General features: G+C 40.6%; 1 protein-coding gene across 4 annotated transcripts in view; it reads right to left on the reverse strand.

Moving 5' to 3' along the window:
- Window positions 1-951: 951 nt before the first annotated feature.
- Window positions 952-15,109, reverse strand: part of MTA3 (metastasis associated 1 family member 3) — a 1,736,304-nt gene continuing 1,722,146 nt past the window's right edge. For 2 of the 4 annotated variants that reach the window (XM_069608476.1, XM_069608475.1), the window contains one exon: window positions 952-2,639. In XM_069608476.1, coding sequence (XP_069464577.1) covers window positions 2,628-2,639 — 12 coding nt within the window. In that variant the 3' untranslated portion in view covers window positions 952-2,627. The remainder of the gene's footprint in view (window positions 2,640-15,109) is intronic. The other 2 variants (XM_069608474.1, XM_069608473.1) reach the window with 1 other exon arrangement.

Genomic DNA, 15,109 nt, shown 5'->3' on the forward strand with positions numbered 1-15,109 from the left:
TTGGGCAATGACTGTCAACCTCAGAGGGAAGAGAGTGTGCAACAGAACCAACAGATCACCTACGAACTGCATGCTTTAATTACAGCAGTGCCATTTGTATCATGACCCAGGAACTAATGAGGCATTACATAAGGAACTTACATCTTCAATATCTGCCAGCATTGATTTCAAGGACACAAAAGAAGGTTTTCAAAAATAAGCTTCAGCAGCTGACAGCGAAAAGGACAGTAGGGGGACTAGATTTGTGTACTTGTGTTAAAAGGATACATTAAGCTGAAGAAATCAAACTTTTAATTTAGTGGACACAAGGATATTAGAAAATGATTGTGTATATTGGAACAACCAAAGCACATGCCAAAGGGTTTGTCTGGGTCTGTAAACCTATAAAGCCATTTATGAGGACTGAATACATTAATTACAATTAAATCATGTTGCTTTCTATAAAGTTGTGTTTGTCTGCTGAATAGACTTAAAAAAGGGGTAATGTAGCCAGGCTCATCACACGAGCCAAGGAAAAGTTCTGGAAACAGCAGCACCCACCCTTCTGTCAGTCAGTTTGAATTGCAGTGGCAGGATTCCATCATTAAGTCCATCAAGAGGACCAGGTCCATGTACATGTGCCCTGATGGATCACTTCTGCCGAGTCACAGTGATTTTATCTTGCCCCTCCTGCTGTCCAACCAATCCATAGGAGGTGGGAGTGGCAAGAGGAGGCAGGTTTCAAGCCCTAGATTGCTCCTCAGTTGCCTGCAGAGTTGATCAGAGATGGTGTGCTTGAAAAAGAGAAGCTGTAGCACAGGCGCTGTAGCCTTACACATTACAAAGGCGTTCACACTTGAGAACCTTCAAAATTCAAATGTCATATTATCTTAATCTACAGGACGTTTCCTATTTCTCTTAATTTAAAAGCAACACATTAATTTAAAAGAATAATAATCAAATACGTAAGGATTGCGGCACACTGCTCTTTTTATTGAAGAAAAAGTACAATTTTTATTGGTTCTTTTATCCAGCATAAGAAGCACTTGCTATTAATATGAATAGAAATACATTTAAACAGAGGGGTTATCTTACACAAACAGATACACGATAGGAAGGAAACGTTAAACAGATAATCTTCACTAACAAAATATAACGAGTTTGGAGACACTAATATAAAAAACATTGAGTATACAGTACGTTAAAGTTAGATCCTCGGAGCAAGATTTTGAACACATTCTTGAAACTCTGACTAGACAGGCCAAGGTCAATCTAGAGATATTCATTAGCAAAGCTGTCTGTTCTTACACTAGTTTGCAAAACAACATTAAAAAAAAATCAGACAGCTCGTCATTCAATTGGTATGGTCTGGACACAAGTATAACATCAATTCCTGTTTGTTTTGAACAGATTATCCAGAGACCAATTATAAAATATGATAAAGTCATGGGAATCTTACAATGAGAAGGAAAGAAATATATGATGTGCATCGAGCTTTAAAGAGATTCTGCTTTTTTCCAGAATTGGCCGAGTAAATTCAGCTTACTACAATTATGGTATTTAAGGCCAGGATTTATAAGCTCGAAAATGTTTGCGTTCCTGTGATTACTTTTCATTTTGTCATCTATGGTAAGGGTATGGAAGGACACAGTTAAATGTACTCTGCTAAGCAATGTTTTCTGCAAAGGACAGACAACACACCCTGTATTCACTGTCACGGTCAGACATGGGTAGCTCAGCAGACGTGACTTCTCCATCAAAGACATTTATAAAACGTATGGTGATAAAAAGGGACATGGCTCATCCCCGGGGTCATAGTGTCATCAGGGAGTATACCTGCAAAAGCAACTTATGTCTTTGAACAATATATAAAACATTGCAAAGAATATACAATATACCAGAGGAATATTCAACACAAGTGTGCAATAGAGTAACAAGCAACTCCCAATATGTTTTGCCGTAGAGCCAAGGAGAGGAAACAGCTGCATGAAATGTGACCTGGTCATTTTTCCAGACCAGACCAGGTTTCATATACAATCTATTAACCTTTTCTGCTGAAATGATAAATCAAAATAGTATTTTGTTTCAGAAACATTTAACATAGAAAGACAGAATCAGGATTTGGTTAGAAACAACATTTTAAATAACATAGTAAAAAACACTGTTATGGTACAATCGATGAATTGTGCGTAAATTGGAATATCTGCTGCCCACTCAGAGTGAAGACATTTGAAACAGTCTACTTCCCATATTGCAGTTCTGTGGATGCATGAGTTGAGAGTGTATGTGTTTATGCTATTGATGCAATCCTTGTCAATCATTTTTTCTCTCAGACTACAGTTGTGTATTTTTCTTTGACATATAAAACGTATACAATTAATCTTATTAGAATTACAAAGCTATTCTTGTGATCTGAAAGCTGAACTCCTTTCATTTGACCTGGACATTGTCCCCCATGCTTGCTTGTTTGTAGATTAATATTTGAATGTTCTTTGTAGAGTCCATTTTTGAGAAGCGATATCAGTTACTGCATTAGAACCATTGGCTCATGTACTGCCCGTCTTTGGTTCAAATGGAACGGCCTCTTTAGAAAAATGGGTGCACATGGTCTTCTAGAAGCTCTTTTCAAATGTGTCCTGGGAACTCTCTTACGAATTTTTCTGCAAAGAGTAAGAAACATGAATTCAGGAAATCAGTTCATGGAGTACAAGCTATTCAATAAATGTACCACTTTAAACAAGTAATTGCAGTCAATACTTGAAACAGGCCTAACTGGAATGTACCCAGGAACTTCAAGAAGAGGTATCCGCCTCAATTACCCTAAGTTATGCATGTCCCGTGAGTGTCACATGGCGGAAGTTCTGCCAATGTAAATGTCATGTAACACATCTGATATTGGGGTAGGTCAGAGGGTGTTTCCTTGATTTTCTGGTTGTGACAGCTGAAATAATGCAAGGTCTCACTTATATGGTATTCATTAAAAAGTCCTCCATCCGCCAAAACAAAATCTCCTGTGGCTTAATTTACGCCCATCACTTCATGGTCTAAACGTGATTTGAGGAGTGTGAAAGAGAACATGTGTGCACGGAGCAAGTGCACCTCTGTATGGTCAATAGGATTTCATGTGCGAGAAAAAGACCTTTGTTAAAGTTTAAGGAGTTGATGTAAAGTTACACCTCCTGTGTTTTAATGAACTAAACCTGTGAGGCGTTGTAAGAACATATGAGAGGCTGGTGTTTGCTTTTTCCTGTAAAAATGTATAGATTGTTTCAATGATGAAGGTTTTGCCAGGACCAGCTTCACCATTAATTATAATAGGATGGATTGGTAATTGATAGAGTTGGTGTAAATTCATGTTCTATTTGTTCAGTGACTTCCAGGAAAATGCCAGGTTGTTCATCATGTAACTGTGATATGAGCTCTGATAAATCTTTTCCACATTGTTTGGATTTTACCATGGCATTCCCCACCTCCTCATTGCTATTCTTGCTTTATTTAGAACAGTAGTTCTCTGCGTGGTTCTTAGCTATGCACAAGGGATGGCTGTGTTTATGCGTTATTGTCGGTGAAACGCATCCTCAATCAGTTGTTTAAACTGCTAAAATGTATCATTTGTAAAGCAGTTTTCCGTTGCTTCCAAAGCATTATAATTCCATCTCAAATTTCAGCAGTCGAATATTTGCCAGCAGGTTTCAGGAATACGTATGGTTTCTCTCTGTTTTTCCGATAAGCAGAGGTTTAGTGTGGATTCGCATGGGAATTTAGTCAATTTTCTGCCATTAAATTACACCTCACGTAGGTGAAACGTATTCCAGCCAACTCACACCACCAAATTGTACTCTATCAGCTCCTATGTATTTATCTCATAAATATATTAAGAACACTGTACTTTATAAAGAAAAACATTTGTTGTTTTTGATCAAAGAATCTGGGAACTTCACTAATAATGTACTGTGTATATATTGTCTATAGTTTACATTCAAAAACAAATAGGTACCCATTTCAATAACCAAAAAAGCTACTTTAAGTAGTACATTTTGTTTTGCACTAAATAAGAACTGGTTAAGCATCTCCTCTCTCACCCCGGCTCTTGCTGACTTTTGTAACCACTCCTTCACAACTGACTCTTTCCCTCTATCCCTCAAGCACTCCTTGTGCACCCTCTCTTAAAACTTAAAAAAGCCATCTGCTGACCCCTCCTGCCTGGCTACCTATCATCCTACCTCCACTATCCCCTTCCTGGGTAAACTCTTTGAGATGCTGGTCCTCCTCCAATTGACTGTCCACACTGATCTTGTCGGTTGCCTTCATGACTATGAATCTGGATTCCAGGCATCCACATGTACAGAAACTGCTCTCCTGAACACCAGTGAAACAATGCTTGCAAATCACAGCTCCATCTCTCCCGCTGTCCTCATTCTCCTTGAGCTCTCCTCTGCCTTTGACACAGTCAAACATTCTATCGTCATAAAATGACTCAGTGACACCCTCGGCATCACTAACCGGGCACTGGATTGGCTGACCTCTTTCCTCACTAACCGTACTTCCCAGCTGCAACTGGGCCCTTTCTCCTCCACCACCACACTCTCTACCTGTGGCGTCCCCCAGGGCTCTATCATATCGCCATCGCTCTTCAGTATCTATCCCGCCCCTCTTGCTTATCTGATCTCCCCCTTCTCGCCTCATTTCCAGTATTATGTTGATGAGATAGCTTTCCTTCAAACTTCCCTCTACTACTTCCTCTTCCTCCTCCCTCATTCCTGACTGTCTGTCCGCCATGCAGGCATGGTGTGGAGCTAATGATCTCTGCCTTAATACGAGTAAGACTGCAATCCTTCTCAATGGGACACCTGCGCCCTCTTTTCCCCCTAACCTCTGGCCACCCTCTTTGGGACCTCTACCCCCACCATCTTGTGAGGCCACAAACCTCTGAACCTTACTTAGAAGTCCCACTTTCAGCTCCACTTCCTCAGCAGCATTCTCCCTTTCCTCACCTTCCCCCAGAAGTTCAATGTCTCCAAAGCTCTGGTCCTCTTTAGGCTGGACTATTGCAACAGCCTCTTTCTCAATCTCCCTCTTTCCTCCCTACACCCCCTCCAGCTAATCCAGAATAGAGCTTCAATACTTATCCTTGGCCTCAAGCCCAGGGACTGCATCTCTCCAGCCCTAAAATCTCTCCACTGGCTGCTGGTGGTTGCAAGGTTCAAACTCAAGACCCTATGCATCATTCACAAGGCCTTCTGGGACCTGAAGACAACAAAGGTGTACTACACACAAATGTTGTATAAAAGTGCATATGATGTACTACTTATGAAGGTGAAAAATATTAAATGTATGTGTACGAGTGTAACTAATTGTCTTTTATAAAGTATGTTCTGTTGCTCTCTCCAACTTTCTCTTCATGATTACTCCCCTGCTAGAGCTCTACGCTCCTCTAATTCCAACTCTTTGACTGTCAAATGCTTCTCCAAGCAGAAAGTAGGGGGCAGGTCTCTCTCCTCGGTTGGTGCCTCCCTTTGGAACAGCCTCCCTGCCCCTCTCAGAATTGAGCCTTAAGTTCTGTAAACTGCTCAAAACTCTGCTTTTCTATTCCCTGTTAATCCCCCACTGCCGCTGTGACAGGTGGCCTGATCCTCATGTAGCTCACAGGATTCCAGGCCCTTCTTCCCAGTCAATACCAACAACCTCTGACCCCATTGCACTGCCGTTGAGGGCCCTTGCCTGGCGGCTCTGCATCCCACCCTTGGGAGTTGCCTGCACTAGCACCTAGCTGAGGTTCTCCTCCTGGCTCCCCTGCTTGGCCCTTCATCCGCACTTGTCCACTGCTCTGCTCCCCCCCTCCTTCCATCCCTATCTCCTGCACTTCTCCTCACAGCACTTGCACGTCCTAATGCCACAAGGCCTAGTAGGACTATGACTGTTTGTTTACTGTTTTTGCCATTGCTAGTCTTTCCCCTGTTGCCTTGCATTTAGCCTTGTGACGATTTGAAACACAATTCTGTTGTATAGGCACCTAACACATGCTCAATAAAATATCAAATAAAATAAATACTCCATACAAATCATGGGAAAAAACAAAGTTTGCCTGCCAGTTTGAACAAAAATACATACAGACCACTAATCAGCCAACATGTGCATTCTCTTGGTTGTTGTTATTTTTGGGGTAGAGCCCAGAAAACAATGTACACATATGTGCAATATCGCAGACAGATTTTAGTTAGAAATATGTAAATTGCTGTAGAAATCAGAATACAACTAGTACATTTCGCTTTATGTAGGGACAGTTAAGTACATCAATTATTCATTTCTGCCTAATCCCCAAAACCCTACAGGCCTGATAATAAGTTGGGTAGTAATGGTAAATCTGGTAGTATTAGCTAAGTGCTGCTGCATTTACAGGCCACCAAATTCTGAAAGAAATTGCCATTTGTATTCTATAGGAATACCGCCTGCGGTATTTCAGGCAGATTTTCAGCTGAAGGTCTGTCTATATTTAGCTTCACCTCATAGGTGGAAGTCAAAGATACAAAATGGCCCCAATTTTTAGTATGATATAGTTATACAGATGAGAAAGTGCAGGTGCTAACGTTTAAAAAAGTTGGGGAATGTGCCAGGTTAATGGGGTGCAAAGCTGGGATTCCCTGATGATACTTTGTATGATTAGAACTGACAAGGTGGTCTTTGTTCACTTCCTCTGGAGGACTTTCACAAATACCACCCCCACCAGAGGTAAACTCGGAACTGGGACAATTTTCATAAATGCCACTGGTGGCAGTGGTAGATCCCGCCAGCATTATGTCATGCAACAAATCCCAAAGTTTTATCACAGATTGATTTTGCACTTTGAAGAGGGAAAATCAGAGTGTCCCTTCCCACCCGACGGGACCGCCAACCGGAAAATGCACCCCCGACAATAACCACAGACCCTAGGAGGTTGCACCAATCCCCACTGCTCCAAGCATGAGAATGCACTACGAACGGTACCCAGCTATACGACCATATAACCCGGCGATGGTACGGACTCTATCCAAACCAAGCAACGACAGTCAAGTCTGAGATGGAGATGATTATATGGACCGAATCGACTGAATCTCCCGCAAACCATGTTGCAGGTCGTTGGACACACCATGACAACACAGCTGCGTTAGACAGGAAGCACACGTGCAACATTCGGGACACTCACACACCAATCCACATGAAGAGCATGCGCGTACAGCTCTATGAGCTAGACAGTGACATATACATACTGTCTGCATGTTTACTATTTTGCCTCCTGGGCTCGCTACAGCACCGCAGAAACGCAAGATGACAGAAGAGCTTGTGCATATGCTTGCAGATGCTACACGCTATTAACCCTATGGATTGTAAGGATATTTGGCGTGTTACAGCACAGAGTACAGCACTATTGCACAGGTAGCAATTTTTTTTTTAATGCAGCGCCACCACATGGGTGCGGTGCATTGCTATATGTGTTACCAGATTAACATGACATATAAGTAAAGCCAGGCTATTCAGTCAAAAACGATTTTAACATATAAGATGCAAATCTATTTTTACAGTTAAAAGCACACGTGCACATTCAAAAATGCACACTATTTTTCACCTGAAATGCCTATGGTGCAAGAGACACATTTGAAAATTAATAACTAACATTATTAATAACTAACCTGACTAATAAAACTGCATTTAACATAACCCACTAATAAAAATGTGTCTCCACTGCAGAAATAGGCCTACTCTGAAAGTGAACTTTTAAACGCACATTCATTTTATTTTTTATTTTTCTCTGCTGCTCTGTCCACATAACTCAGGAAGCCAAGGGCTCGAAGATACAGGAAATCAGTTGGTTACAAATGGTTACTGTAAAAAGGAGCCATTGTGTAGAGAGGGAGGAGATGGCATGATTAATTTCTGATTGGAGCAGCGTCATAGCAAGTATCATGCTAGAGGCAGTGATGAGGGTTTTGCTGGGGGGAGTTTGAAGAGAGGGGGAGAACAGTCGGGATTTGGAGAGCTGGGAGAAGGACCTGTTTTCCTGGTTGGAGCATTTCTGCTGAAAAAGCTGAGAGTTCCAGGCAATAACCCCGGTTTGAGAACGAAAGACGCTTGTTTTCACCGGGGTTAATCTTCAAGGGAGCCACATTCAGAAAGAGAACAGCTGAAGAAAACTCAGGCTGAACAGATAAGGTAATTATAGAAGTGTGGGGGCTGAGTGTGTACGAGAATATTCAGTCAGTGTAGGAAAGGAGATTCCTGTGCTTTAATCACATGTTAATGTTACAAATTGATTTCTCGTCTCCGCCACTCTCTTTTCAGTGTATCACAGACAATGCTGTTACTGTGCTATTTTATTTATTTCTGTAAAGAGTGAGATTGTGTTTAAATGCAACTTTTATAATACACAAAAATATTTCAAAGCAGACGGGTGGTGTGTTTTATATTTACCAAAGCAGTGCTGATGATGTGGGGAGATGTTTAGACAGTGCAATTGTCATTTTCAAGGTAGCTAAACATCAAATTTGCTTGCAGCCGTGTGCACAATGTAATTTAGTATGAGCAGTTATAACTAACTGTGTGTGTTGTAGTTTGTCGGAGGTCTATGAGTCGACAAAAAGGGAGGCCCGGGACATAGGTCACTACCGTATATAAGATAGTGAAAATACCACATGATATATCGCTGCCGTAGATAAGACAGAGAGAAATTGCCCATGGTGGCACACTAAAAATGAAAATGTGGTGTTCCGGAAATGCAAGCCTGAGGTCTCTCTAGTGATTACACAAAAAATCTAAGCAAAAATAAGGGATTCTGGATATTGGGGCCACAAATAAAACAAGGGAATTATGCTCACCAAAATACCATCAACCACACATACCAACTACGCATACCAAATATGCATGTCTGGGTGCTGAAATAATGCATGTCCACTGTATTATTGTTGTACATGGCCCAATCTGAATACAAGGAGTGATTGTTGCTAAGTTATTTTTCGGCGGTAAGAAAATACCGTCAGGCCCCAAATCTCCACAAAATACCCTACGTATTTATGGTGCGTTGCAGGCCGGGAAAGTGATCATAGAGTACCTACTGGGCGTGGCAAGCGTGTCTCACACTGCCATTTGCACATTAAAGGGAACCCATTTTATAATAGCAGTGTGCCACTAAAAACGAATTTCAGAATGTCACAAAGGGAAACCACATTCTCAGATCTAGTGCAATATTTAGAGGCAAAGTTGTTTGCACATGGAAATTGGTCGTTGAATAGCACGTTAGAATGGCGTGAACGCATTCAGGGTGAGGTGCAGAAAGAAAAACTAGACAATATTTTTGCAGAAGGCAGCATAATTCAGGTCTGCCTTACAAGATTATTGAATGCAGCCGATAAAAGTGCAGAGAAAGACTGTTTAATACGGCTATGCGGCAAAATATGGTTTATTTTAAACAAGTCCCTGCGAATGCAAGAGAATGATACTCAGCTAACTAACAGGTTAAAGACTGAATTAGATGGGGCAAGTAAAAATCAGGAAATGTTGAGAGCAGATTTGGATGTATGCCAAAAAGACATGCAATTAAAATGCAGAGACTTTGATACTCAGTTATCCAAAAGCAAGAAACAATTTGAGGATAGTGAGCAAGAATTGGTACACTTAAAAGCCTTAGTGGACCACATTAGACAGGATAAAGATGAGGTTGTTTCAGAAAAGCAGATTTTACAAAAAGAACATTGTGAAAAAGAATGTGATCTCCAGAGCGCAGAACAAGAAATGATTAAAATGATTCAAGAAAGAGACAAGAGAAATAAAGAGTTCAATGAATGCCAAATGCAAATGTGCGACATGCAGGAGGTGATTAATAAGATGAGTGATGAAAACAACTATTTGCAAGATGAAGCCAACAGACTCCTTAAAAAGTGTAAAGACTTAGAATAGAAAATGTGCATTCCCAGGTCCCAGGAGAGGCGGCAGGGTACCACATTCAATGGAGTGGAGGTGAATTCTAGCTCTGCCCAAAGAGCTAGTGGTCCAGTGACTGGGCCGGTGACTGAACTTGGTTGCAGCGCCCTTGGGGGATTTGATACTCCCATTGGGGGCAGCCACCAATATCATACACCTGAAAACAGGATTGAATCACAAAATAGTGCAATTCCATGCATTGCAACAAATAGCCCCATAAAAATAATGAAATCCATTAAAGCCCTGATCAAACCATTTAAAAAGGGAGGTGAATGCTGCATTGAGGATCATTTAGAAGCGGTGCAGGACATTTTTAAAGCACTCCAGATACCTAAGGAACAGTACAGACAATATTTTCATTTAACTTTAGATGCCCCGACGGCCAGCATCATAAGGGGATTAAATGAACAGCAGAATATGACATGGTTGGAGTTTGAAAAAGAAATTAGGCGTCATTTTTCTCCTTTTCAGTCATTGCAGGAGGCAAAGAAAGTCGCTTACACAATTACTGCTGGACCTAATACATCCCCTCGCCAATTTTTACAAGACTTAAAAAGAGCATTTTCTCGCTTTGATGTATCTTTTGACTCAAATTCCAATGAGTTTAAAACTGCATACTTCTATGGGCTACAGAAAGACATCATATCCCAATTGGCCCGTGAATTTGACCGTGACAAGTCCCTTGAATGGATTGTACATCAAAGCACAAAACTATATGAGGTACTTTATTGTCAGGGTAGAGAAAGTGATAAAATGAAAGATACTAGACCTAAATCTAAAGAACCCTCAGCCACAGTAATGGAAATCAGGTCAGCCAAAATGTCCCTTGAGTCTGCTCAAAGCCAAGGTAAAAATAATGTGACACCTGAACAAAGGGGTAATCAACAAAGATCGCCATTTCCTGTACCAATGTTCCAATCACATGATCCTAGTAATAGAGAGAGCTACATCAGCCCTAGGTATTTAGGGGACAGACCCCGGGTAGGATATCGGCCTGACATGGCAGGTATGAACAATAACCAGAGACAAAATCAAGATCAAAGAAATGATGGTCCCTACCAGTCATTGGGGACACAGAGCAGATTTGATCCCAACACCATGATATATGGTAATCAGGATAGGCCCCGATATGTGGATCGATTTACTGATAATGGAAATCAACCTAGGGGCCAGTACCCACAATCTGAGAGACAGGACATGAGGCAAAACGTGAACTACAATCCATGCCAGTACAATGATTCCCCACCAGGGGATTATAATCAAAGGATGGGTGCAACCCGCTCCCCTCCACAAATGAATCAAGAGTTCAGAAACCATCCCAACCGACATCATTCACCTGAGAGGTATCAGAATAGATCCAATCAGGGGGAAAACAACCAATATCGACCTAGACCACAGAAAGAGGATCCTAGAGAGATGGAAAGGTTCCAGTGCCTTGAGGCCCAAGTGAAAATGTTAGCTGAGCAAATATGAAAGCTCTGTACAGCGCAAAAACAACCTTCCAAAGAGGGGGCTGATGGCCATAGCAATGACCGGGGGGCTTCCGAAAAGTGACTAAGTACTCATGATAACTGCAGTGCCAAAATGACAGATTGCTCTGATATAATTTTGCATAACGACTCTGAGATGCCTAATGGATTAAATGTGAAAGTGCCAGTAAATGAACTTGTGACAGAAAGCGCAAATAATTCTAAAAAAGAGGTACGGTTTAACCTAGAGCTAAATAAAACAGTAAAGATTTGTACAAATGAAAAAGAAACATTAGGAATTCCAAAAGAAAAAAGGACTTAAGAAAAATGACTCATGCATGGGGAATACCAGTGGACAGGGAGTAAGTGGGGATGCTATAGCTCCTTCCCTGGGCAAGCAAAACAATGACCAAACACAGACAGAAAAAGGAAATACTCACAAGGAGGGTACAAGTCAATCACCTGAAGAATTCTTTGAGCCACATATTTTTGAAGAGGCTGAAAGGGCTGGTATCACACTAAATGATCACAAATGCACAGAATTAAAAAATGACAAATTGATGAATGATGTTGTTACACATGTTCAGTTAGAAGGTTGTAATGTGGTCTCTGATGTTACCCAGATGGAAGGGCGAACAGTGGCCACACTCCAAAAAACCTCTGATCATGGAGAAATGAATAAAGTCTCTCGCGCAGAAATGGGTAAAAAGGAGGGAAAAATGTCTTTCCATTTACCAATGTGTATAGCCAAAAGTGAAAAAGACCTGAGAAAGGTGAGCCCTGAAATCAGTAAGAATTCACATTTCTTATGTGTATTAGAGGAAGTTGAGGACAGATATTATGCACCCATCACTGTAGAAGAAAAATGCCACACCTTTGCTATGATTGACACTGGCGCACAGGCCACAATTATGTCCAAGGAGCTGGTAAAGAGTATCAATGAAGGGAGACCCCCACGGAGTCAGATCACAGTGAAGGAAAATCAAGGCCCAGTGCATAACTTTAATGGGGAGGAGGTGCCCATCATAGGTGTAACTGAGGTTGACATAAAAATAGGAAAGCACAGAATGAAACAAGAGGTATTGATCACATCTATTTGTGAAATTCCATTTCTGATGGGGACAGATTGTATGAAAAGATCGTCTCCTCTAATAGATGGGGTGAATGGAGTGCTGTGGTCCTTAACCAAAAAACCATTGAGGCCTAAGAAACTAAAATCACAAAACAGCAATAGAAATGAATGTCACACCGTTGCCAAAACAAATGATGCTGTGGAGGTATATCTCCAGAATAGCTGCATACCTAGTGTCACTGTTATATTAATGTGTCAAGACAAATGCAGAGCGACAATGAAAAACTACCTGTACAAATATACTTGGACCCAAGGAAAAATTGGCAGACTGCCATAGATGAGCACACATTATGTTTTTATTTAAAAGAGAAAACATGCAAACAGAATATTACTCCTAAAACAGATTCAGAAAAACACATTACCACTCTGGCAGAAATACACATGGAAGATGAGCAACCATGGGTTCATGTTGGTATAAATGACTATTTTAAAACAATAAAAGCCACTTTAGCGCTTGAACATGAAAGGAGTTTCATTAATGAGAAATTGTTGCAAAAAATAATGGAGAGGGAAGAAATCCTGAGATTTAGGATTAAAAACCAATATGTTTCTGGGTTGGACAGTCCAGACTTTGAAAACCGAATTGCAGGCAGATGCATGCTTAAAATTAGCATTGGGCAGAAAACAATTTACCATAATGTATGGATAGTGAGTGGAGCACAAAATGAATTTTACATAGGCAATGACATCATGCACAGAATGTGTATGGTGTTAGATTTCCTTAATCAAAAAATATGGTCACGCCTGGGTGGTCCGGCACCTGAATTTGAAGACAAAAGAAGGGCTTATCATTGTGCACAACTGGTTCCTTATGCAATCGAATTACAAATGAGGAAAGATACTATTATTCCTGCATTTACAAAACAGTTTGCAATAACACTGAAATGCAAAAATGGACAGCAGATGAAAGGCTCTGATGCATTTGTATGCCTGAATGAATCCATAAAACAGCAAGGCCTGGATTATGAATACATTCCATTGGTAGATATTGGTGAAGGATCTGTAAAAATTATGGTAAATAATAAAGGTTGTCAGGATATTCATTTAGAGGAAAACTCCCCATTAGGAATGGCCATACAAAAATCACATTATACGGCAGATTTAAATAACATGGTGATTGGAAATATTCCTGAAAAGTATGTAGATGCCAAGGGTGAGTTGCCAGAACACCTGGACTCTCAGCCCAAAGGAATATTTAAAATTCATTCTGTGTATCCTTATGATTCCAATGAGACAGTGTGCTGCCATCAAGAGGATTGCATAATATTTAATTTAAATGAAAATGAAACAGAAAATCAGCCCATTGAAGTGGAAGCTGATATGCCAAAATATTTAAAAGTGGCAGCTTTACAAAAAGACACAGCCACACAGTTAGAGGAAAGCGCTGAGATTCCCTTACCAGAAGATTTTCCAGAATTTTCCAAAATGGTAGAACAGATCTCCTTAGCGAATGCGTGTGAAAGCAATGAAGAAAGGGACAATCTGAGGGAGATTTTTATGGAGTTTAAGGATGTATTTGCAAAAGATGCTTATGATTGTGGTTTAACTGATTTACATGTGGCCACACTACCAGAAGGGTGTAGCAGAAATCCAGTGTTTGTACGCCAGTATAGACTACCGCTGGCATGTTTAGAATAATTGGCAGAGATTATTAAAAATTTGGAATCACGGGGAATCATCAGGCCCATTCATAGCACATCCAATACACCTATTTTAGGTGTGTTAAAGCCAAATGGTCAATGGCGGCTGTGTGCAGACTTGAGAGAGTTAAATAAAAGAGTACCAGTATCTAGATGGCCACTGCCATTCATTGATCAGGGCCTAGCTCAGATACATGGTTCAAATGTATTTACCAAATTAGATCTCACCTCTGGATATTGGTGCATGCCATTGGCAGAGGAGATACAACATTTATTTTCCTTTACATTTGACAGGACTCAATATGCCTGGCTTAGAGCTCCGTTCGGGTACATCAATAGTGGGAGTGAATTTGGCATATTTTTGAGAAAGGCCATGCCGGATGCAGCGGAAAGAGGAACAATAGTTTATGTGGACGATGTCCTGATAAAAAATAAAAGCCTGAAAAGCCATTTTGATGAAATAAGACATGTACTTGGCCAATTGCAGAAAGCAGGCGCCAAAGTATCTTTGCAAAAAGCACAATGGTGCAAGAAAAAAGTGAACTTTCTAGGGCATGAAGTGACTGAACATGGGCTAAATCCACAAAAGAAGAAAATAGAGGCCATACAAAGATTAAAAGATCCTAAAAATGTGAAAGGAGTAAAAAGTTTATTAGGGATGACAGGCTATAACAGAAAGTTCATTGAAAATTATGCAGAAATCACTCAACCATTGACTAAACTGCTTAAACTGAATACTCCATGGAAATGGGAAAAAGAGCAGTCTGATGCAGTGGCTAAATTAAAGGAATGTCTTGTAAACGCACCATGTTTAGCATACCCCATAAAGGACAGGGATTTCTTTATAGAAATAGGTTTTTCTGAACATTGTATGTCAACAGTGTTATCACAAAAACACGATTTGAATCACAAAACCATTGCATATGCAAGTAAGGCAT

The sequence above is a fragment of the Ambystoma mexicanum genome, chromosome 4q (genome assembly GCF_040938575.1).
Source record: "Ambystoma mexicanum isolate Mex_15411 chromosome 4q, UKY_AmexF1_1, whole genome shotgun sequence".
NCBI lineage: Eukaryota > Metazoa > Chordata > Amphibia > Caudata > Ambystomatidae > Ambystoma > Ambystoma mexicanum.